The sequence below is a fragment of the Sparus aurata genome, chromosome 7, assembly GCF_900880675.1.
Source record: "Sparus aurata chromosome 7, fSpaAur1.1, whole genome shotgun sequence".
In the NCBI taxonomy this organism is placed as follows: Eukaryota; Metazoa; Chordata; class Actinopteri; order Spariformes; family Sparidae; genus Sparus; species Sparus aurata.
In genome coordinates this window covers 12,266,245-12,289,284 of record NC_044193.1, presented here as the reverse complement: position 1 = coordinate 12,289,284, position 23,040 = coordinate 12,266,245, and the positions used below count along the sequence as shown (strand labels likewise).

Sequence of the window (23,040 nt, the reverse complement as noted above, 5' to 3'; positions counted from 1 at the left end):
TGCTCCGGTTCACACATTAGCATTCGCTTTGAAATAATAAAAAAAAAAAAGGCATAAAGAACAATCTGAAGAATTGAACGGTTGTACAGTTGAATCCCTGAGGAGGGGGATCTCCGGGGGATCTCTGAGCAAATGTTCTCAGGATTTTTCAAATGAGGGAACGGTTTTGAGGAAACAGTTGTGTGTGAGAGGCGAAAATTTTGGAAGTAGAGAACAAAGCAAACCACAGCACACACTGGAGACTGGGGCATCCTGGAGGAAGTCATTGGAACCACTAGTCTGTTTTCACTCTGAACAATAAATACATTTCAGTGTTATGATAAATAAAGTCGAGTGAAAGAGTCCTAAATGCTAATGAACTGATGATTGAGCATTGAATATTTCTGTTCTTTGTCCAAGTCAGACATTTCAATTCTCAAATGTGATAAACTTTGAATGTTTTTGAACAACAGCTTTTAATACATCTCAACCTTACTTATCCAACCAACGTATCCAAGCCAATACACGAATAATAGTTGTATTGATATGCTTGGTCTGTTTGCAGATTTTGATAAAGAAACAGTTAAGACACACCTGCAAATATTGTAACACGTAAATCATATACGTGTAAATATTACAGAAAAGTCAGAAATCCAGGAACTTCTCAATCGATGTTTTACACCTGTTGGGTTAGTTTTGATTTGGGTTGAGGAGTGCACATACTAGCAGGCAATAACAAGATAACAGCATGGATTCACTGCCACACTTCGTATAATTACATGTTAATTTTGTACAATATTATGTTCATATGTTTATATGAGTCTATTCTATTTCTTACCTTTTAATTATTTTGCTTATTTTTTTTTTACTATTGGTATTGTTTTTTATAATACTACTGTCCTCTGGCTGCTGTGGAGAACACATTTTCGCCGTTGTGGGACAATAAAGGAATACTGATCCCGAATCTGATTCTTTCAGATTTTTTTTTAAAAATAAAGAACCTTTACGAATGACAAGAACACATTAAAACAAATTTTTTTAAGTGTGATTTATAGAAGAAACTGTGTTTGCTGCCCTTACCTCCTCACGGCAGACTGGTCATTATTTAGAAATTTAAATATCCATAGCAGTTGAATATATGCAGAGCCTAGAAGCTCTTTTCCAAAAATTTATGCTCAAAAAATGATAAATCATGGCTATTTTTCTTGATGCTGTAAAAAAATAAAAAAAATTGATGCTGTGAGACGTATTTTAAAACAGATCATGCTCAGTACTGCACAATATTCTGAGGACACCAGAGGTCCACATTTTCTCAAAGCAGATTGACCATCTGACCTTATGTCATGAACATGTAAAGTACTGCAGCCACTCACAAATAAACTCACAGTTCAAACTATCATATGTATCCTGTGATCCAGTGTTAGCTCTCATCAGAAGTGTCTTGTGCATCATAATCTGGATTTAGTTTTCATCATTTGATAACATCAGAACCAGCAGCACAAAGGACTCAAAGGTGTGAACACATCATTTGACCCTGATGTTGATCATTAATTGAACAGATGCATTGATACGAGGGAGGATGTCGCTATTAGAGGGTATAAATAGAATTGTATATTATCACAGGGGGATTCAATTTTGAATGGCCACTGGTGTGGGTTTCTATTTTTGGTTTTAGTTACTGTGGAAACCAGAGGACTCTGCAGGCATCCAGTATTTGCTGTTGCTATTTACTGCCTCTGCTTTGTGAAATGGATTCCCAGTTGCCTTTTTCTCAGTCAGTTCAGTACAGATGGAAAGATCTGGTGATATGTGGAGAGATTATAATAATTGTGTAAACCTGGTCCTGCTTTGTTTAAAGGGGGGATTTGACAGAAATGTACGTCTTGTTTACAACTCTTCCTCTCCATGATAACAGAGTTTCCTGCTTTCTATAGTCTATCCATGTAGGAATGTGGTGTGTGGCGTTCAGGGTCATCTGAGGAATCCAGCTTGCCATGTTGCGGCAGCTATTCCTACATTGTTGACTAGGTTTGTGTGTAAAGTCCTTCTTAAGTTCTTCAATTTTAGCTCACTCTTTGTAAATATTCTATATTCGCTTATCCGTACATGTCAACGTTGTTCAACTTAGTAACGCGTAAAACTCTCCTCAGGCTAAGTTGGAACTTGCCAACTGTTCCTTATCTGACTAGCTGCCAAGTTCTTTGATACGAGCCCATCAGTCTTTCCCTGGCATCGACTGTTCTGGCTGTTAAGTGATCACACAAACGTGAAGCAAATAGAAGGTTGTCCCTTTTGGAAAACTTGGCAAGGCTTGTACGAACCGACAGTCTTTTTATGACGGTGTAGTTTGTTTACAGCACATAATGTCTCAAATCAATGTGACAGCGGAGGGAGAAATATTCACTTCTTACAAAACAACATGCCTTCAAAATCCTACCTAACAAATATTTGCAGGAGATTGTGTGTAAAGGATTAGAAGAACATGAAAATTAATTCATCATCTTCTCTCCCCCGTGTGAATGGAAAGTGTAATAGTCCACCAAACACTTCTGGAGCTTCAGAGCTAAACAGTGTTGCAGCGTTCTCCAAAACAAGTAGATCGGGACCTTTTTTACATTACAAAATGACACCCATAATCCAACTCTCCAGGGAACTGAGATCCCAAACAAATTTGAAGATAATCACTCACACCCTCGATGAGTGGTTGAGCTTGTGAACCCACTTCGGATGGGGTTTGCACTGATGCTTTTAGCTCAGCAGCTACAGTGAAGATGCTAAAAAAGGTTGTGAAATGTTTTTTTTTTCCATTTTTTTTTTTTTTTTTATCTATCTGGGGGCTTCCAGAGACTTATTGCACTGGACAAACTCTTTGGTTTAATATAATCTGGCAAACGTGTTTACAGTTTTACCAATAAATGAAACGCACTGAACGATGTGCTGACTTTGTGTATCAAAGAATGAAATATGCATGAAAGAGATCAGGGGTCATTTTAGGCCTCCTGCATGCTTGAAATGAATGTTTGTATACTGGGTTATTGGACCATGTGAGAAGCTGTGAGTCAAACAAATACCTTTCTCCTGAGTTATGGGATGTCGCTGTCATGTCAACCCTTTGCTGCTCTTACAATTATACACAAAATCAATAAAGATTCAGTCCAACTTCTTCTAAATCCTTATTCAGTTCATCATTTCTCGAATCTCATCAGAATGCATGTTGTGTCACATTTTTCCATCTGACTTGGCGTATAACCGAAAAAAAAAATGGATTCAATGAGATGCAGTTTCTTCTTGTGTGAAGCAGTTACATAGATTGCTGAACTGCTGAGAAAGTATTTGCTGACAAAGCAAACACGAAAGGACATAGGCATCATTCTGTGCAGTGAATTGCAACAATAGAAAATATAAGTAAACAATGAGATGTAATCTTATTTTATGGGAGAATAAACAAATATGACTGCAAGTTTTCTCCTCAGTGAGTGACTGACTCTGCATGATGGCAGAAGGTGACATACGAGGCTTGATAGACTCTTACAGCCTCAGATATTACCACATGTTACAAATATATCTCCCACGCGTACTGTACAAAGTAGACAGGCCTGTGGGTGTTGTACCACAGCTCCAAATATAACTCAGCCAGTCTGTCAGCGACACATCCGAGGGGATAATCCTTTCTCTAGCCTGCCTAATATCGTCTATCCTGGTTTTTTCTCTGTAAATTAAGACAACTATTCTTCAGCTCTGACAGTTTAAACATTAGTTACGGGCTCTCATTTTGTTTTGTTCTCAAGTATTTCAACTATTTTTATCCAGAAAGTTTGATTTTGTTGCTTTAAGTTTATATTTTTAATAACTTGATTGATTGATCAATTACAAACTTATAAAGCTTTGCTCGGGGGTATCAAACTGATCCAGTTACTGTTTTGAAAAATGTAAAACCCTTTTTTTGTTTGTTTTAAGAATGACTGTGGCACATTTTCATGCCTCTTCTTGCAACGTGACAACATATTTGCTTTGCTGCTGGCACATAAAGGCATTGCAGCGTACTGTATGATGACCCCACAGCCCCCTCCTCCCTCTGCTCCCCCAGCTGTAACACTCATACTTTTGTGTGTAGTAGCTCAGTCTAATGTGTGAAGTCATACGGTGCACTTTACATTTCAGATGAACATTAACGTGTCTCAAAATTTAACTACAGTTTAAACAAAGGAATGTTTTGATAATGATGATAAATTCACCGCTTTGTGTTCAAATGTTCCTTCATCATCGTAGGATGAAGCACTTCAGCCTCTCCTAAACTACAATTTCCAAAACTGATATTCGTCCTAAATTGTCGTATCCTTGAGTCAAAGGAAGCAAGCAGGCCATTATCGTTATCAAGGTTTTAAGATGTTAAGATTAAAGGCCTTTCACAGACTCCTCCGGCAGGTTTGTCCACACTGAAATCTCCCCCCTGTATCGAGCTGCTTCCGTTGCTCTTCCCCTCTGAACACCTACCGCTTCTAAAAGTTTGACTTTTACAGAGGAGCTTAATTTGTATAAGCCTTCCTCCGGGTTTTTTTTTTTTGCCAGATTAGCATTTTTTCCCCTGCATAATTGGCAGATGGGTTTTATTTAGTAGAGAAATGTACCTCCGGGCACAAGATCCTCATTTCTCCACGTGACGCCATGTGCATCTCTTAAAATGGTTTTGTACCATCTGCATGTTCTCAGTATCACCACAGACACCGTGGAGGCCTTTCTGATTTCATGAGACAAAGAAAAAAAAAAAATCGACAAATACATTAGGTTGACTGTGTTTAATGTGACAAAACTGGAGTAGAAAGTAAAATAGGACTCATGATGTGTAAAGAGCACTAGGACAAAACTATGTTTTGGTAGGAGCTGAATAAACATGTTTCTTTATTACTGTAACTTCACACAATCTTCAGCTAACACTAGTTGTCAATCAGCAACCCTGAAAATGATAATAACGTGGTGACAATGACACAGCATTAGCAGTATAAGCAGCTCTGCAAACACAATTTCTTTTTAAGCAGAATTAAAAATTTTTAATCTAAAATTGAAAAAAGCAAGAGACATAATGAGCAAGAACGTGGACAATGGATGGTATTTCCATAATGCACTTAATTTGTTTTCCTTGTTCCATGTAAATTACGTGTTAATATGTGTGTGTGTGTGTTATAATGAAATGTACCTGAGAGGACAGAGAACAGAGAGTGCAAAACTAAATGAATGAAGCATCTCTTTGAGTCTGGACGCTCACCTTATAAGCTGGTGGTGCCCGACGGGGATTGATGGACCTCCTCTCTTTGCTCCAGGTCCTTCGGCTTTGAAATTGGGACGTGAATACAAGCTGTGTGGATTGATGGGTGCCTGTTAGGGCTTCAGGTTCCTCTCTTATCAGCTGAGATGTAATTGATTTATGGAGAGCTGGTTTGAATCACAAGAGGGATGTAAGTGTGCTGATTTAGCCACTTAACACAAAACCAGGGCTGGTGAGTGGCAGGTTGCTCTGTTTGAGAGGAACAAAAGAGCACATGGTAATGTGTGTCAGTGCTTTAATGCCTACTGTGGCACACGGACGACGCCTCTGTGATACAACTGTGTGATTTTTGTCGACGTGTTGAAATCCATCTTAAATAAATGATACTCATCATGTTGTGATGCAGTGGCAACATAATTCACCTTCAGAGCGCCCTGATCATTACGCTTAACATATTAGCTTCAACCTCACTGACAATCCGAGTCGGTGCTTCTGCCATAAGTAACCATGGCAACCAGCATCACCTACAGTAGGTTTTCCAGAAGCATCGAGTGTAGCAATGTTGTTTATTTAGTCGCTGTCAGGCATGCATCCCATCTCTAATGTGCAAGGACACAAACAAAGACACAATCACATCCATGAGAATGACACCATCAACATGTTTTTTTCTAAATGAGTCACAATCCAAGGAAGCAGAGCGATAAATGTGCATTTATTTATCAGTTCGGGGAGCTGCAACTGTAACGGACTGAAAAATAAATCAGTATCTATTTTAAGGATGGAACCAATTTTGTTTGCAATTTGATTAAGTAGGTGAAATGGGAATATTTTGGCCTTCCTGTGTTAGAAATTTGAGATGTTTCATGTTTTTTGGAATTGTCCCACTGGATTTGTCGGGTCCAGCACTCCACTACGACACCTGTTGTTAAAGCGGTGGTCCAGTGGTTGGCTCTGTTGCCTCACAGCAAGAAGGTCCTGGGTTTGAATGGTTCTTTCACCCTATGTGTCCTATATGATGATAAATTGGTGACTTGTCCAGGGTTGTTGATTTACTCCAGCCTCCATGACCCTGTGAAGGATAAGCAGTTACAGATGACGGATGGATAGCTGTCTTACAAATTCAACTTGTTAGCATTAGCATATATACCAATATGTAAATTGGTCTTATTTATGTCTTTTTATGATTTCTTTCACTTGAAATGTTCACTGGATTGTTTTCATTTTCCCTTGATAGCTTGATTATTACTTTACATGTATTCAAATATTATTACTGTCATTGGTTTTAAAGAATTATAATTTAATATTGATGCACAATATACACTGTGTATATACTGTGTTTCTACTGTTGGCTATTTATCGGTATCAGTGAAATTATTGCCAATAAATTGAGCTAATAGTATGAAGCCACATTGCTTTCACCTCCCATGTGCGATATCTACAAACTATTGTGTAGATATTGTGTACATGATTCAGTAGGTGGTTGTATACACTTTTTCAAAATCGGTTTGTGATCCATCGATAAACATTGAAGAAGGAGAAGTAGGAACACGCTGAAGTGCTGTACCGTACAGCTGTGGACTGTATTTATACAGCACTGTTCAAAACACTTTGAAGGGCTTTTCAATAAGAAACATGCAGGAAACACAATGAACCCAGAACTGAATGTAAGACCAAGATAATAGCATAAGTGAGGAAAGAGCCATACAATATAAGTGAGTTTTAAGAGGAGAATTAAATGAAGATACTGAGTTAAAGATCCTCAGTGTGCATGAGCTACAGGTTGCCAACGTCTTTTAAAATACAAAAGTGTTAAATTATTGTTTTCTCTCATCTGTATCGGCATTGAGAAGCAGGTAATTATCGGTTATCTGTATCGACTGAAGAAAATCCATATCAGGCATGCCTGTAATTCACATGGGATGACATCATTAAAATTAGACACCAACACCTAGTTTATATGCACTCATATAGGCTGCAATGAAAGGATTGAGTTCTGTAACTAATTTTAGTTTTCAATTCTTTCATTTTCTTTATTTTCAGATGTCATCACAGGCCACTTTATGATACTTTAAACACAGTTCTTTCCTTTTTGGCCAAACACACAATAACCAACCAGTAGAGCAGTTTCATTCAGCTGTCAACATGTCACCTGGAAGTTTCAGCACAGCTCTGTATCTATCGCAGGGTTCTCCTGTCTAAACGCTGCTTTCTCTGTGCTTCTCGGCCTGTGGCTGTCTCCACCGTCAGTGCGCAGTTTTTCCAGGCCGGTTCACATGTGACCGTGGTCGCTGTCCGTGGTGCTGAACCCCCCCTCCCACTGCTCCTGTCAGATTGGTATCTGCCGGGTCGAGTGAGGACCTCACTTGTTGCACACAGCTGTGCGGATAAGACCGCACATTTTTTTTTCTTCCCCCACCGACGCTTACTATGCGCCTTAAAGATTTCTTATTTGACACACCGCTTTACAGGGGACTGGTTTGCGCATGCGAAGAGGCAAGCTGAGGCCACTTGTTCCAACAGATGCCCGTGTCGAGAGGCATCGCTCGCTCTTGGAGCTCGCAGCGGGTTATGCGCCTTTTTATTTACATAAACAAGACATCAGAAAACAGGTAAGGCATATCCTCAGGTCAGATTTCTCCTCAACGCCTCTCCCGCTACTACGTGTCACGCAACAGGCTGCATCACAAATGTGGAGCCCGCACGCTGGAGAGCAGCAGCACCACCTCCACCACCACCACCTGTAACTGTTGTGGCTCCCGACTTCTCATGCCGACACCGAGGATGAAGAAGCAAAACGTCCGGACCCTGTCGCTCATCCTCTGCATGTTCTCCTACTTGCTGGTGGGCGCCGCGGTGTTTGACGCGCTGGAGTCGGAGACGGAGAGCTCCCGCAGACGCATCCTGGAGCAGAAGCGCAGCGAGATGAAGAAGAAGTACCGCTTCTCCGAGGACGACTACCGCGAAATCGAGCGAGTGGTGCTGCAAGCTGAGCCCCACCGCGCCGGGAGACAGTGGAAATTTGCTGGCTCTTTCTACTTTGCCATAACAGTGATCACCACCATTGGTAAGTGGATGTTATTCCTCAATCTGTGGACATGAGGGAGACTGTTTCACTGTGATGCTGGTGCATGTTTCTACATTTGAATTACAGGCTAATTAAAAAAAAAAAAGAAAGACAGTTCTTTGTTTTACCACAGGAGCGTTTGCTACAGTATGCGTCACACTCTCTCCCTTCCTTTCATCCCCATCTTCTCTGCATTAAGGTTATGGACATGCAGCACCAGGCACAGATGCAGGAAAGGTCTTCTGCATGTTCTACGCCGTTCTGGGCATCCCTCTCACTTTGGTCATGTTCCAGAGCCTTGGAGAGAGGATGAACACATTCGTCCGCTATCTCCTCCACAAGATGAAGCAGTGCCTGGGCTGTCGACGCACTGAGGTGTCCATGGAGAACATGGTCCTGGTGGGCTTCCTCTCCTGCATCGGCACACTGTGTGTTGGTGCCGCAGCCTTCTCCCACTTTGAGGGATGGAGCTTCTTCCACGCCTACTACTACTGCTTCATCACACTCACCACTATCGGCTTCGGGGACTTTGTGGCCCTGCAGAAGAAGGAGGACCTCCAGGAGAAGACGCCCTACGTGGCGTTCAGCTTCATGTACATCCTGGTCGGGCTGACTGTCATTGGGGCCTTCCTGAACTTGGTGGTGCTGCGCTTCCTCACCATGAACACTGAGGATGAGAGGAGGGATGCTCAAGAGAGGGCGTCACTGAAGAGGGACAGGGGCCTCTTGGACGGTGCTCTGGGTCATGAACAGAGCAGAGACAGCCACAGAGGAGAGAGGAGCAGGGCCAACGTGGTGCACAGTCGCAGCCACAGTATGCTCTTCCTCCCGATGGAGCAAGGGACCAGCCGCACCAACCTCATCGCCTCCCCTGCGGAGGATCAGGAGAGGCAAAGGAGCCCCTGCAAGCACAGGCTGCACTTTCAGATCAAGGCAGGTGGAAGCAGGCCGGAGTCGAGCCTGAGCTCCCTCTGCTCCTGCGTCTGCTACCGTCTGGGGATCTGTGATAGTCCTCTCATGTCCCACAGTGAGCACCACGGCTGCCACATCAACTCTGTGTACTACAACTCAGTCTCCTACAGGATCCAGGGCTGCTCGCCAGGGTCCAGGGACAACACCAGGCTCTCTTCCCCTGGTAGCACACTGTCACCCGGGCACAGCTTCCGGGAGTTCCCTCGATCGAGGAGAAAGTCAGTGTGAGGAGCGCCAACAGCATTTCAAATGACACTGTATTTTGTGTTACTCCTCTTTTGTGCATGTCACAAGACACCGATTCTGTTAGATAAGTTGTGGCTGATGAAAATTATTCTTATTGTTGAGCAAGGACGAGATCTCTTATCCTCTTTTTACCATGACATGATTTATGTTTGTGATTCTGCCCTTTTCCCCGCATGTAAGCCAAAGTGCAGTTGCATGCCACAGAGAATGTATAGCACACAATGTGAATGCATGAGTGCTATATCAAGATGTAAAAACAGTTGTAATCTACAGTTTTAACAGAAGTATTTTGGATATAGTGCTTATTAATGACTGTATACCTTTTCCGTGGAAGTATGTGACTGATCCTCAGTAGACTCCTGCTTTAGACAGAACCTAAACTATTTTCATGCCATAGCTAAACGATGTCAGTTTACTTTTCTATCAAAAAACAGCCTTAAAGAACTTTGATCGAGCACATGACACATGTGGCTTCTTAGCTCAGTGAATTTAATAATGATCCTTTTATTACTTAACTTTGGGAAGGTCAGAATAACTAAATGCACTCTAACATGGAAGGATTGTGATTGTATATAAGTGACTTTAATGGATGTAGCACACAACAGATATGTAGCAGGTTTACCAGTGGACTTCCAACAATTCTGGGAGAGGTGTTACTTTTCCAGCCAGTTTTCCTCGTAGAGTTGGTTCATAGTCAGATTCAGTGTGAGTCTATGACAGTATTGTTTTATTAAAACCAAAGGAAAAAACCTTTAAATGTGTGAGTGTGTTTATTTCGATCGTAGTTTGCTGAGTGATTAGGTAACTCACATTTCTACGAGGTTGAAGTTTTTGTGTCCGTTCGTCTTCCTCTGTTCTGTTCGGGTTTTTATCTCCAGAAACTCTTTAGAAGAAGAACATGGCTGGCACACTGGTACAGAGGAGAAATGTGCCAGAATGAGGTTCATAACATTACTTTTAGTGATATTATGACTGGATTTATGGTGACTGGCTCAGAGGAGATGATAAACTTTTGATCTGGAAGGCAAAAGACTTGTAGATGTTTGTGTGAAATGGGCAAATGATGGCTCAAAGTGAATGTTTTATAGACATCTAAGTTACATATAACTAGGACTGCACATTTAGTTGAAATATTATTGAAATTTTGCTGCTATATCCAAATCCCAAGAAGCTGAAAAACAGCTTTATAATGAGGTACTGTATTGATGCAGAGATGCCCTGGACTACCAACAAACACCCCGACAAATGTTTAATTTTCAAGTGTTTTCAGTGAAAATGAAAATTATAATTCAGTTATGATCATTCCCACTTGTCATGAATCGTCTTGCAATCATCATATCAGTCAGAATAATCGCAATATGAATAATGCATTTTCTTTTGCAGACCCGCATATACTGGAACTGTTGTTTCTGATCCACTTCACACTAACTGCAGTAATTGAAGTTCTGTTGAAATATACTTATGAGTGGAGGGATATAACTAAGTACATTTACTCAACTATTGAACTTGATATGCGTAAACCTTGCTTGAGTTTTGTTCATTTTATTGCTTCTACTTCATAAAAAATTCAGAGGCAAACCTTGTGCTCCATTTGAGTGACACCTTAAGTTACTTATTACATTACAGATTTAAATCTCACATACAAAACATTTTATTGTCTTATAAAACATGTTGTTTGTTGCAGATTGAACTGTCTAATTTAGCTATAAAGAAGCTAAATAGTACTAAAGTGACATTTTTGACCGAATAAATACATACTGGGAACATATCAGTGGTGGGATTCAACTAAGTACTCTACCTTGAGACACCTGTATCTTGCTTGATTGTGTCCATTTCATGCCATATTTGTATTTTTTTTGTTCTTATACTTCCACTTCACGCATACAATTGTTCTGAGACAAACCTTGTACTTTATTCTCTAAAGCATGTGTGTGGCAGCTTTAATTAATTATTATTTTACAGATTTTACATACAAAACATACGCTTGTCTTATAAGTGATGTTGGTTCTTATGGCTTTAACTGCCCAGTTTAGCTATAATGTAGCTTAATGCTACAAGAATAAATGTTTCTTACACATAAATTCATCAGTATTAAATCTTTTTAACCAATTCAGAACTTACTGGAAAAATATCAGTAAAAAGTGCATGTAAAAAACCTTGCAACCCTTTTACCTTGCGTGAGTATTTTAATTTCAGGCTATTTGTTTACTTGTAATTTATAACAGTTCAGAGGCAAACACTGCACTTTAAACTCCACATAATAACATCCTAATCCTAATGTGGTGATAGTTACAGATTGAACTGCCCATTTTACTAATAAAGTATCTAAATATTACAACATTCAATGCTTCTTCCTCATGTATAAATGCGTCAATGATACTAATTTAATGCGTTATATGCATATATATATATATATATATATATATATATATATATATATATATATATAGGGTAATATGGGGTTCTTTTATTTCAGTATTGCTACTTCAGTAAAGTACCTGACTTTTTCCTCCATCAATGGAAAATCCCTCCATTCAGAGAGCCCTGGAACCATTACTGTATAATCTCTCCTAACTCTTCCAAGTGCTCCTGTCTGTTTGAGCTATCGAGTAAATAATAAAACGGCCATAAACGACTAAAAGAAAATCTCCTCCATTCACGAGTGCAGCCCCCAATATTTCAAGCCATTAAACGCCTCAACTTCTTTAGTGTCACAGGATAAAATCACATCATGTGTCATAACGTCTGCTCACGGCCTCCGTTTGCTATTTTTAAAACCTGCTGTCGGTTTTGGAACGAGGAAGAGAAATCATGAAGTCTCCGCATAAGTGTCCCCCAAGCATACATTTCAAGCCATCTGTTGATCTGCTGGAAATCGTCGGCTACTTTACATATAAATGTAAAACTGATTGGGCAATAGAATCTGAAATGGTGATTGGTTATGAAATACCATCTGCTCTGGCTGCTTGGAGGGCCAGACGCAGGGGCCCTTTACTCTTTTCCTTACATTGTCACACATCATGTCAGGTCATCAGCAAGTCAGGTTGTACAGAGTGTTTGTCCATTCAGGGTTTTTAATCTTCCTGTATGATCTCATGACAGAGACAAAAGAGAAGGTTTTAGCTGCAATAAGTTTGAAAAGGGGGCCCTCTACAGGTGGTAAAGTTGGGGAAATTTGAGCAGCGCAAAGTCACCAAAACTGATTTAATTCAGCCACTAGAGGGCAGCATATGTCTATTATTTGAGTTAATTCAGACACAATGACCAGTATTGTGACAATTTGCAAAAGAAAAAGTCTGAAGAATGACTCCTAGTGTTATTTGTTAAATACTTTTAGAGCTGACGGATTTATAATAATATTATAACATTCATAATTACATCCATCAAAAGTCTAAATCTGGAGCACTTGTGGTGTCAAGGGACTCCTGATTTCTAGTCCATGTCATTACTTCAAGCAGTTTACCAGCAACATTTCGGTCTAGTCAATGTTGTATGTATACAGTATATATACTATATACCCTCATAAAAGAGAATACAAAGTCTTCACAGCATGCAACCCTTCGAGCCTCAGAACATGAATTCTGATCAGGAAAACCCTTTAAAGGAAAAAAAAGGAAGAAAGAAACCTCAGGAAGAGCAACAGAAGAGGGATCCCTCTCTCAGGACTGACAGAGCTGTGACAGATGTCGTGTGTACAGAATAGAAATATCACATTATGTAAAATCAGGATGGCGATATAATGAAAGGACAGGCTACACCATCACACAAGAGGCAAAAGAATATTCCCACATTGGGCGAGACAAACAAGGGAGAGACACCACAGGGCAACAAGAGGCCTCACAAACAGCTGCCATTTAAAAAGAAGTGAAAATTAAATCAACTGTCCAAAGTGATGGTTGTGTGTGTACAAATGCAGAAAGTAAGGCTGATTTATAAAATTTGGTTTCAAGCCAATAAAATACTAGGGCCACTCAACACAATTCACATACTGTGTATTATTAAAAAGTTCAACAAATCATATAGTCTGCAAATCATATTGTCTGTTTATTAGTTTATAATGTAAACACGTCAAAACAAACATTTTTCAAATATATAAAAATTTCACTCATTCCGTTGTTAAGCAGAAATACAAATCCATAATCTTTTATACAGTCACGAAAAGTAGCAAAGCACATTTACTTACTTTTACTTTACTGGAGTATTTCGATGTTCTCAAGGCAAATAAATATTAAAAGGCAAGTACTTTTAAATCTGCTACAATTATTTAGTCACTGTTTACAAGCTATTTTGCAGATTGCAGGCTGCATCAGAGTCAAAGCAGCACATTTATTGAATTAATGTCTTTTTTAAATCACAAATGGAAAAGAAGGGACTCTCACTTTGTCCATAGCAACATTTTAACAAGATATTTTTTACTTTTACTAAAGTCTGACTTTGGGTACTTTTTAAAATACTATCTTTATATCGCTCCCCATATGAATTTTAATGAATTACATTTTACCATGTTGACCATATATCCAAAATCAATTTTCATATGTATCAAAGCTTTGACCTTAACAAAATTTTAATCTTAAACATTTTTTTTTTTACTGTGTTCACCTTCATCTCTAAAGACGTGATCGCTCCATGCATGCTCAGTGAAACATGAATCAAGGATCAACTTCATTGGTATTGATCCTCATTACATTTTAATCGATTCCCAAACAGGGCTTGCATCTGTCGTATCAGTACTTTAAATATCGATCTGAGCTAAATATAACCCTTTCTCTGAGACACAGTAATTGGGTCTGAAATGTTATTTGATTGGCCTTTGGTGGCCAGTACAGAGCCACATCCTCCTAACTGTCAGGTATCACTGTTCACAGAGCACGTTGAAGGAACCTACGGATGTAACTCTGAGTGCACTGCTGTACATTACCCACAGAGCCTTTGCTCATTGACGAGCTGTGTTTCCATAATTTCATTAAATAATCAATATCTGCCAAATCAACATTTGTAGCTATCATTTCTCATACAAATTAGGCTACATCCTTCTTACCGAATACATCAGTTTAAATATACATTTTCCAGGAAACGAGTCGTGCAAAGAAAGTATCGGCACCAGACCAGGACACAATTAGTTTATATTGATGGATTATAGCAGAGAGGCTTAAACTTTTTAAAACACAGAGCCTAAAATACAGCTACAAATTACACAGAATAGTGTGCTGAGGGCTGCCACTTCACATGTTTGAGGGTAAAAGAGGATGAGTTTCAGCAAAATCAGAGTATAATCCAGCATCTTATTTCATTTCTGTCATTTTCAATGATAGAACTGTCCGTCGAAAAAAAGGTAGAATTCATGGTTGAAGTGGACTGAAAAGAAAGAGAGAGGTATTCAGTCTCTCCTGACAAACTAGTGTAATATAAACCCTAAGAAAATCCCGCCAGTGACAGAAGAATCCCTTCATCTCATGTAGCCATTTTACTATCTGCCCAAATAATTTTAGGTTTTGTAAGGGTTTTTCAGCACCCAAGGACATGGATCAAAGTGAGGCGCTGGAGTACATCTCCCACTAAAATGATGATCTTGAAAGGGATAATCAAATAGAGACTCATCAAAATGTGAGCCGGTACTAGTAGTCCGCGGAGAGATAATTACACTCCTGCAAATTAATTTGACGTGTAAAAATGTAGTCTGTTGTAAAGTAATATCTCTCGTACTCACTTTAATCCCATAAAACTGAATGAATGGTAAGTGTTTCCCATCTCTGTCATGTTTCTGTGTGGTATTTCTCCTCGTGAAAACAATCTATATATACTTACATGAAGCATGTGTCTCGAGATGAGGCTTGCTGTATTGCCAGAAGACATCTCGTGTGACACAGATAATGGGTCAATTTCAAAGAGTCTGTTCCATTTAACGACTGACGACTGCGTGAAAGCATGCGTCAGAAGCTTTAAAACCAAATCTTTATGGCCATCGCTCAACACGCTTGCGTCAGGTCTCTTTATTGTGAGTTGTGACACTGATGATCGTGAATGTGTGCTGCATACAGCCCCAGGGCCCTTTGTGTATTTATCAAAGTGAAAACAGCAGAAAAAGTTAATGATTAAAGTAAAAATCCCTCACTTTTACACCGATTCATAAACTTTAGAATAAAAGCTATCGATCAATTCTCTCTCAGGAATCATAAAGAGGTGACTTGAGTTGATTATGTGTCATTCTGCATGGATGACTGCAGCACAGAAACAGAGCTGAGTACCCTCTGAGACACGTTGTGATGGATTGTATAAAATATCCGTCATGATGATGAATAATAAGTTATGTGTTGTACAATTTAGAACAGGGTAGATTTAGAAACAAACACTGCATTCATTTTGTTTGCAATAACTTTCTGTGCATCATCATTGTCTTCACATGCCAATGTGGTATCACATTCATCTTAGTATTTATATTTACCAGCTGCGACAGCGTTGGCTGCTAATGTTTTTCCCTTCTGAGTCTGAAAGTAACCCTGGCAGAGTTAAGTCGTGGACAGACCCAGTGGGAACTACCATGAAAAAGCATTTTTGAGGACTTCGTCAGATGTTTATTTGTAGATTTTTGTCAGATGGATATACTGTTACAAAAAAGAAAAGAAACATAAAAAAAAACCCAAACAAACTATAGGACAAGTCGTCTTTGACTCCAGTACTCTATTATATACTTCATAGTAAAGTTGCTTACTTTCTAGGTGTCTTTTTTAATAAGACATAGAAATTCACAGTATATTTTTATTTGTTTATCTGAATGGAAATATCTGTAAAATATACATAACGAATTGCATAAAATTACTTTTTTTTTTGGTTTGTTTTAAATGTAGCGCATCACAACCGTGCAAGAAACAGTCACAAAACTTCACATGTAGTTGAAATCAAAATGAAGGCCGAGTTTGAAGGTGGGTGTGATCCCATCGTAGGATCGTGTCGTGTCTGTAATGCACCTCTCCAGTTTTCATTCTTGTGTGACTGTGTGTTTGTGGTCAGGTCAGTACCCTGTGAGATACCCATACGACCATACTAAAGGTTCAAGATAGTCAAAGTTCAAGTTGCGCTGTCAATTGTTATTGCATGCTGAAGCGTTTCAGAACACACTCTAGTCTGACTTATCCAATGTAGACTTTTAGCCAGTCATTGATCGCTGCTATCTGTGTGTACGACAACCTCAAAGGTATTACCCGACATGCTGAAAAAATGGCAAGTTACTCTGACAAACACCTGTTTGGTTACTGCTCAAACGTATACAAGCTTGCAGCAGTTACCTCTTCTTTTGTAGGGATTAAGTCATTTTAATGCCAGGGATCGACACCCCATGTACATGCCCCAAGTTTTCCCCGACACTATTTCGCAGGGGCACCGTCGATGTATACGAGGTTGCAGACTGGGACAATTGTGACTGGTTTAAAGACATGCAAACAAGCCCAGAGCATTTTTCATTCCTATATCAGAATGAGAATTGGTGCAGCCAGAAGTTTCTCTGGTCTGGCTATGTGTGACTAGAAGCTACTTGCAATGAATAAAAGGGATAAAGAAGGGTAGCAGAATTATTTTAATTAAATAAGAGTGGACCTTGCTTCTGAATTATGCGAATGCTTGAATGTTGCTTTTAAGGTTTTATTTACACAATCCTTGACCCTGGCTCTGTAGTCATGACAAAGGCGATGGAAATGAGATGTGACTCAGCAAAGAACCTTTGTGCTCATAAATCGACTCGTTATTATACGTGAAAGGTTTGATGAATACAGGACCAGGCTTCAGACAAATACATTTGTCTCTGGGAATTAAAATTGCTCTCCTTCTCTTGAACCTTTTTATAATTCATGGACGTACACAGAGTCAGAGTTACTAAGAGAGAAGGGAAGTCACACAGCATCGGTAGTCGCCGCTGGGAGGCAGTGACACGCTAGGCCTCACACACAATGTGCCTCCCATGTTTGCCCAGCTGTAGCTTGTTTGCCACCATTACTCCCCGCCTCCCCATCCTCTTTACCACTGCCACCACTGATCTGAGTATGAGATTGAGGTACGGCCATGATGAATGACAATGAGGATCTTTGTGAACACGTACCAAAGAAAGGAGGCCAGTATCAATAATACGATTTTTTTTTTTATATGCAAAGTCGTTCATTGCTCATTTCTGCACAAATGTTGACGAAGCGCGCTGCAGAACGGCTCAAACAACACAGTAATTAAACACTTACTTCAAACTGATATGTGAGCAAATAAATTGGACGCCGACACACACACACACACACACACACACACACACCCACACACACACACACACACACACATTCAAAAATGCACCCGCACAAAGGACAAAATAATCACATCCATCCTGCTGAATTCTCTGCAGGAAAGTCATTAATGGTTTTAAATGAGGAAGAACTGCCACTGATACAACTGATCTGGGTGTGAAATGGAATTAGGTGGCTGAGGATGACAAGTGGAATCTTTTATAAACAATACTCATCGCTCATTGTGCCGCCGTAAATGATGCGTTTTTGTCTACTGTTCGCTGGTTAACAAATGACACTGACGGCTCATACTTTCTGCCTCCCACTGACACATAACCAGTTTGACTGATACAGTCATCTATAAAATCACTGGTACATGATCTTCTCGTCTCAGCCACAGTGTGCATCCACAAGAAAGTAAGCACATTTACTCAAGTATGGCTAAAAAATAAAGGCTCCCTACAGGTCATCCAGCATAATCCAGGCCTCCAGAAGACCAAAGATCCAAAATCGATCTGAAACAATTTTATTTACACCCTTTATAGAGCAGAAATCTTCACTGTTGCTGCCAAGCTCAAAAGTGAAGTGGGTGTACGAGCTATACTGTGACATCGAGAGTGTAGATAATGTCTTTTCAAGTCAATTTGGGATATTAGGGCTTCTGGAAACTTGGACCACCCCATCTGCTTCAGTTCTTTAGGAGAATGCTGCATTGCTCTTTTGCTGCATTTTGCATAGAAAGGTACAGAAGGTAAAGTAGCTTCACCTCATCTGTCTTGTCTTGTTAGTTATACTTCAATACAAACATGAAATTAGCTTGTAAGAAATGAGGCATTGTTAAGAAGTTATGTGCCAAAATACTAAACTGTATAAAGTAGTTAAAATGCAATGCCTACCTCTACCTTGATCCACTACAATAGTAAACTGCTACTGACACATTAGGACATCAATGTTAACATTCCAGCAATATACATCCAATCAAATAATCCAATGAATATTAATGTTAAAACTTGATATTTATTACAGGTTCAACTACTTTTCCTGATTAAAAATCTGTATGATGATTTTTTTGGTCACTTGGGGGCAACAGAAACATGCTGCAAGCACAGCGTCAAACAGCTTCCCATGTAGGTACAGAGCAACACTATAGTTTATTTGAAGGCACCGAACGATTGTAAGCTGACCGTTTACTCTCCGTTTAGCCATGTTTGTGCCCTGAGGGGAAATATCTGCCTCCTTAGCTGCTGAATGCTCTGCCTTGTTCATCAGCTAGTCGCTGACTTTGTCAATCGGCTGTTTGGTGCTGAGTGGGTGGTTTTAAGAGTGTTTTTTTTTTTTTTCTTAATGAAGTTGCAGGCCAGAAAACCAAAACAATGAACTGAAACATGGTTAAAATATTTTGGTAGGAAGAGGGGAACTTCAAACAGAGAATGCTTGAATGGTCACCATCCAAAAACAGTGACTAAAGCAGCTTTATCTACATTTAGCTAAGATTCATTTTGTTGTTTCACTTCATTAAGATTTCAAACGCATGACTTACGGTGAAATTGTTGTAGTGCAAATTCTACCAATATAAAGGATCACAATCCCGCTTCATACAGATAATAGCTGCTTGTCATCAGATCAGTTCTCTCATCCCTGTAGGCTGTGTGCACCCCCCTCCTCCACACACACACACACACACGCACACATATACAGTATATCACAAGAACTTCTAGCAATCGATCAGAGCTGCTGACGCTCCCCATCACAGTGCCTCATGTTGGTCTCTGAGCAATTAGCCTGCTTGCATCGCAGCGACTACCCAGCAGATACGTGGCTAATCTCACTCCCTTTTCACTCTCTGTCTTTCCTCTATCGATTCTTTTATCTCCCATTAAACATGTTCCTCCTCTTTTTTTCCCTCAGAGTTTGACTGTCTGACACATATAACTGGAGGTGTGACAGCTTTTACAGCTCTTACACTAATTCCCTTTATTTGCCTGTAAAGGGCTATTGTGGGAAAGTCAGTAATGGATGTGTATGTGTGTGTGTGTGTGTGTGTGAGTCTGTCAAGTCCTTGTCTGCACCCGTGTGTCGGTTTGTATGTGGCGTGTGCATGCCGCCTGTGTAGGAGTGTGTCACGAAAATGTGTCTTTTACAACGCTGTCGTAAAAAAAATAGACATTCATCGCCCCAGAGAGAGAGAGAGAGAGAGAGAGAGAGAGAGAGAGAGAGAGAGAGAGAGAGAGAGAGAGAGAGAGAGAGAGAGAGAGAGCAGCCATTTCTGTTTCACAAGCAAAAAGGTTTCTGGACTCTTCCCAGCTTTATGTGGGCACATTGTATACATAGTGTTTGACTGTGACAGTTTGAGGTCTTTAGATCTGGAACAGAGAAAATTATTATTTATTCAACACAGAATATAGAATGGAGTGACCACAACATAACATGATCCAACACAACAGCCCTATAAATAAATACCTAATGTGAACGTTTTAAATATTCACTGTTTGTTCAAGAGGATGTGAAGCGAGATCCTGATTCCACTTGAGGTTTGTGGTGTTGTACTGGATTACATCATTTTGTGTTCTCTAATGTTTTTGCTCCTGCACACACACAAAAAAAGGATCCATAAAAATGTGTGAGACCGCCACAGAGTACAGCCTCAAAAATGAAGACAAGGTCGAAGGAACACCTTTGCTGCCACACAGTGACGCAGAAGTTGGAATTTAGTGTGAATCTCCTGCCAAGAAAAACAACAGCGTCATTTGTTTAGGGAGATGCCCCGGACAAGTGTTTGTCCACAGACAGAATGAGCAAAGGAAGAAGTCAGATGATTCATTAACCAATGAGTGGTCACTGTTTGTTTCCTTTTTCCTACCCACAGTCAATGTGGATGAATTCTAACTATGATCTTGATAATTTTCAAAGCTTACTGGTGCACTGTGTAGTTTTGGGGAATACATTTGAATCAGAAGAGATTGATATTGATTTTATGCCTAAACAAACTAAATAAACAAACTATTTGTTTGACTGAATAAACTGAGCAGACAAACTGACCTTAGAGGGCAACACAATTTTACTGTTTTAGTTTGTTTATATTTGGTGGACCCTGCCACCTTTCAAGCTCCACACAGTGTTCTGGGGACCTTATTGTCCTGTGAGAACAACTTGTTTATTCAGTCCTGGACAAAAATTTTTTTTTCCTAGCTTGTATCATTGCCTCATTAATATTGTAAATATTACAATTCTGAGTTTTAACTTCACCAAAACAACATAGTGCCCCTTTAAATGGACCCTGAAGAACTGTGCTGTGCTGGAAGCTCTGACTTAGTTTACTTCATTTCTAAACTCTTGTTAGCAGTCCAGTCCAGCAGCATTAAACAACTTCATCCACAGACTTGTATGCAGTAGGCAGCCTAGAGAGACGGCAAAGGTCTTATTTTTCAAGTCACATTACAGTCTGCTCACATGTGGCCAATAAAAAAGTGATAAATACATGTAAATTGTTACAAATTGTTAGATAGAGCCCCTTAAACTAAGTGGTAATTATTATACTTAAAATAATAATCAGAAAACTCTTCAATGTGTTGTTCTCCAGGGAGTATTTTGACTTTTTATTTGGTAGAATTATTTTTGATTAGAGCCGGAACAATCAGTCATGTAATTGACTGGAATAATGTGCAACACTTTTTGATAATTGCTTCAGCTACATGTTGATGTTCATTTTTAAATAAAACTGTCAAAGGTAAGGATTTGCTTCTTTTTTTCCCCTTCTCTTTATTTTTTGAAAAGGAATATATCTTTGTGTTTTGGCCTGTTGGCCAGACAAAACAAGACTATCAAAGACGCCATGCTGCCCTTTTAGAATTGTGACATTATCTTAATCTATTTATGGGAAAAGAAGAAGCTGCCAGAACAAAATGGTTCATTGTGAAAAACCATTTTAAGGAAGTCACGGCACCGTACCTTTACAAAAACGACGGTATTTCTATGTGTTTGTGTGTTTGTGTGCTGTGGGGCTCCAAACAGAGATGGATCTGTTTAGTAAAACCCTCGAGTCTTTGCTTAAATTCCATTCTTTAAATTATATAAATAAGGCTCAGCCTCGACCCAGCAGGAATCTTTAGTCACAATAAAACTTAATGAATTGGAAAGAAGTGAAGATGGACTGCATTTGGTTTATAAACTTTCGCACAGAGTAATCAATGCGCCTTGTTTTATTTTTTTTTCTAACTCGCAGCCAAAAGACTAATGACACAGTTGCCATCCAGCAGTTGAGTAAACACGACTGCGACTCCCTGCTGGCTGCTGCATGCGGTGACCTGGGAATGAAGGAGCACAGTCGTGCTGACTCGGTGAATCTGAGCACCACAGAGGCTGGCTTGTCACACTGCCAACCATTCGATTTGTTTAGAGACACAATATGGCCATGTTGGCTGTGTGCTGGAAAAGACGCCAGGGGAGCCGGTACTTGCCAGCCAACTTTCTCTTGTCGCTCTTTCTCTCTTATTTTTCACTGTGAGACCACACTCTGCAGGGAGCATTTGAAGAAGGAAATGTGCTTTCATGGTAGATTCAAAGCCGTGATCAAACACGCAGTGTTCTCTGAAATAATTCAACATTTTGACACTTTCATTGTCTCGTGCTTGATTTATGGCGCTCAGCCTCATAATATATTCATGTTCCTGTGTGTGTTTTTTACAGTTCTCCAAAAATATGATTGTTTTTCTGCACATTATTTTACTCTTTGATGCAAAAATATTTGAATGAACAAGCGCCTTGCAAATAAACCTGTTTGAGTTATTTCTGCGGTGACAAATACAAGCCATTATCATTTTTTACATAATGACTGCATTAATCGCTCTGATAACACTGTTATCAGGAGCTTGATCTGTCATCCTTCTCTTCACCACAACAATAGCAGCTAATAGCAACTGTCAGAAGAATACAACATTCATGTTAATGAAAAGGTAATTATTCTGCTCCGTCAAAACTTGTGCTTCTTTTTTTCTGCATCTTCTGAGAGCTCGGCGGCACACAGCAGCAGAGATAAAAGCAGCCCTGTCTCCTGGAAATTATGTTTGAATTTTACAAAATTGTTTTCATAATTGCGTTATGCTGCAAAATGTAATTGCTCTCTGGATTATGTTTAGAGAGAATTGTGTCTTTTAGTGAATAAAATGTGCCACGCTCGAGTCCTGAGATGAATGACTCGGGTGGATGGAGGGTGTACAAAGTGCTTCAGTTTCACATCCGGGTCCAAGGTTCGCATCCAG

At 39.7% G+C, this 23,040-nt stretch overlaps 1 protein-coding gene across 1 annotated transcript; it reads left to right on the top strand.

The window, feature by feature from the left end:
* The first annotated feature begins 7,569 nt into the window (after positions 1–7,569).
* On the top strand, positions 7,570–10,281 carry kcnk15 (potassium channel, subfamily K, member 15). The gene is made up of 2 exons (XM_030423255.1): positions 7,570–8,306; positions 8,506–10,281. Exons 1-2 carry the CDS (start codon positions 8,009–8,011, stop codon positions 9,504–9,506), a joined length of 1,299 nt encoding a protein of 432 aa, XP_030279115.1. The 5' UTR covers positions 7,570–8,008; the 3' UTR covers positions 9,507–10,281.
* The last annotated feature ends 12,759 nt before the right edge of the window (positions 10,282–23,040 follow it).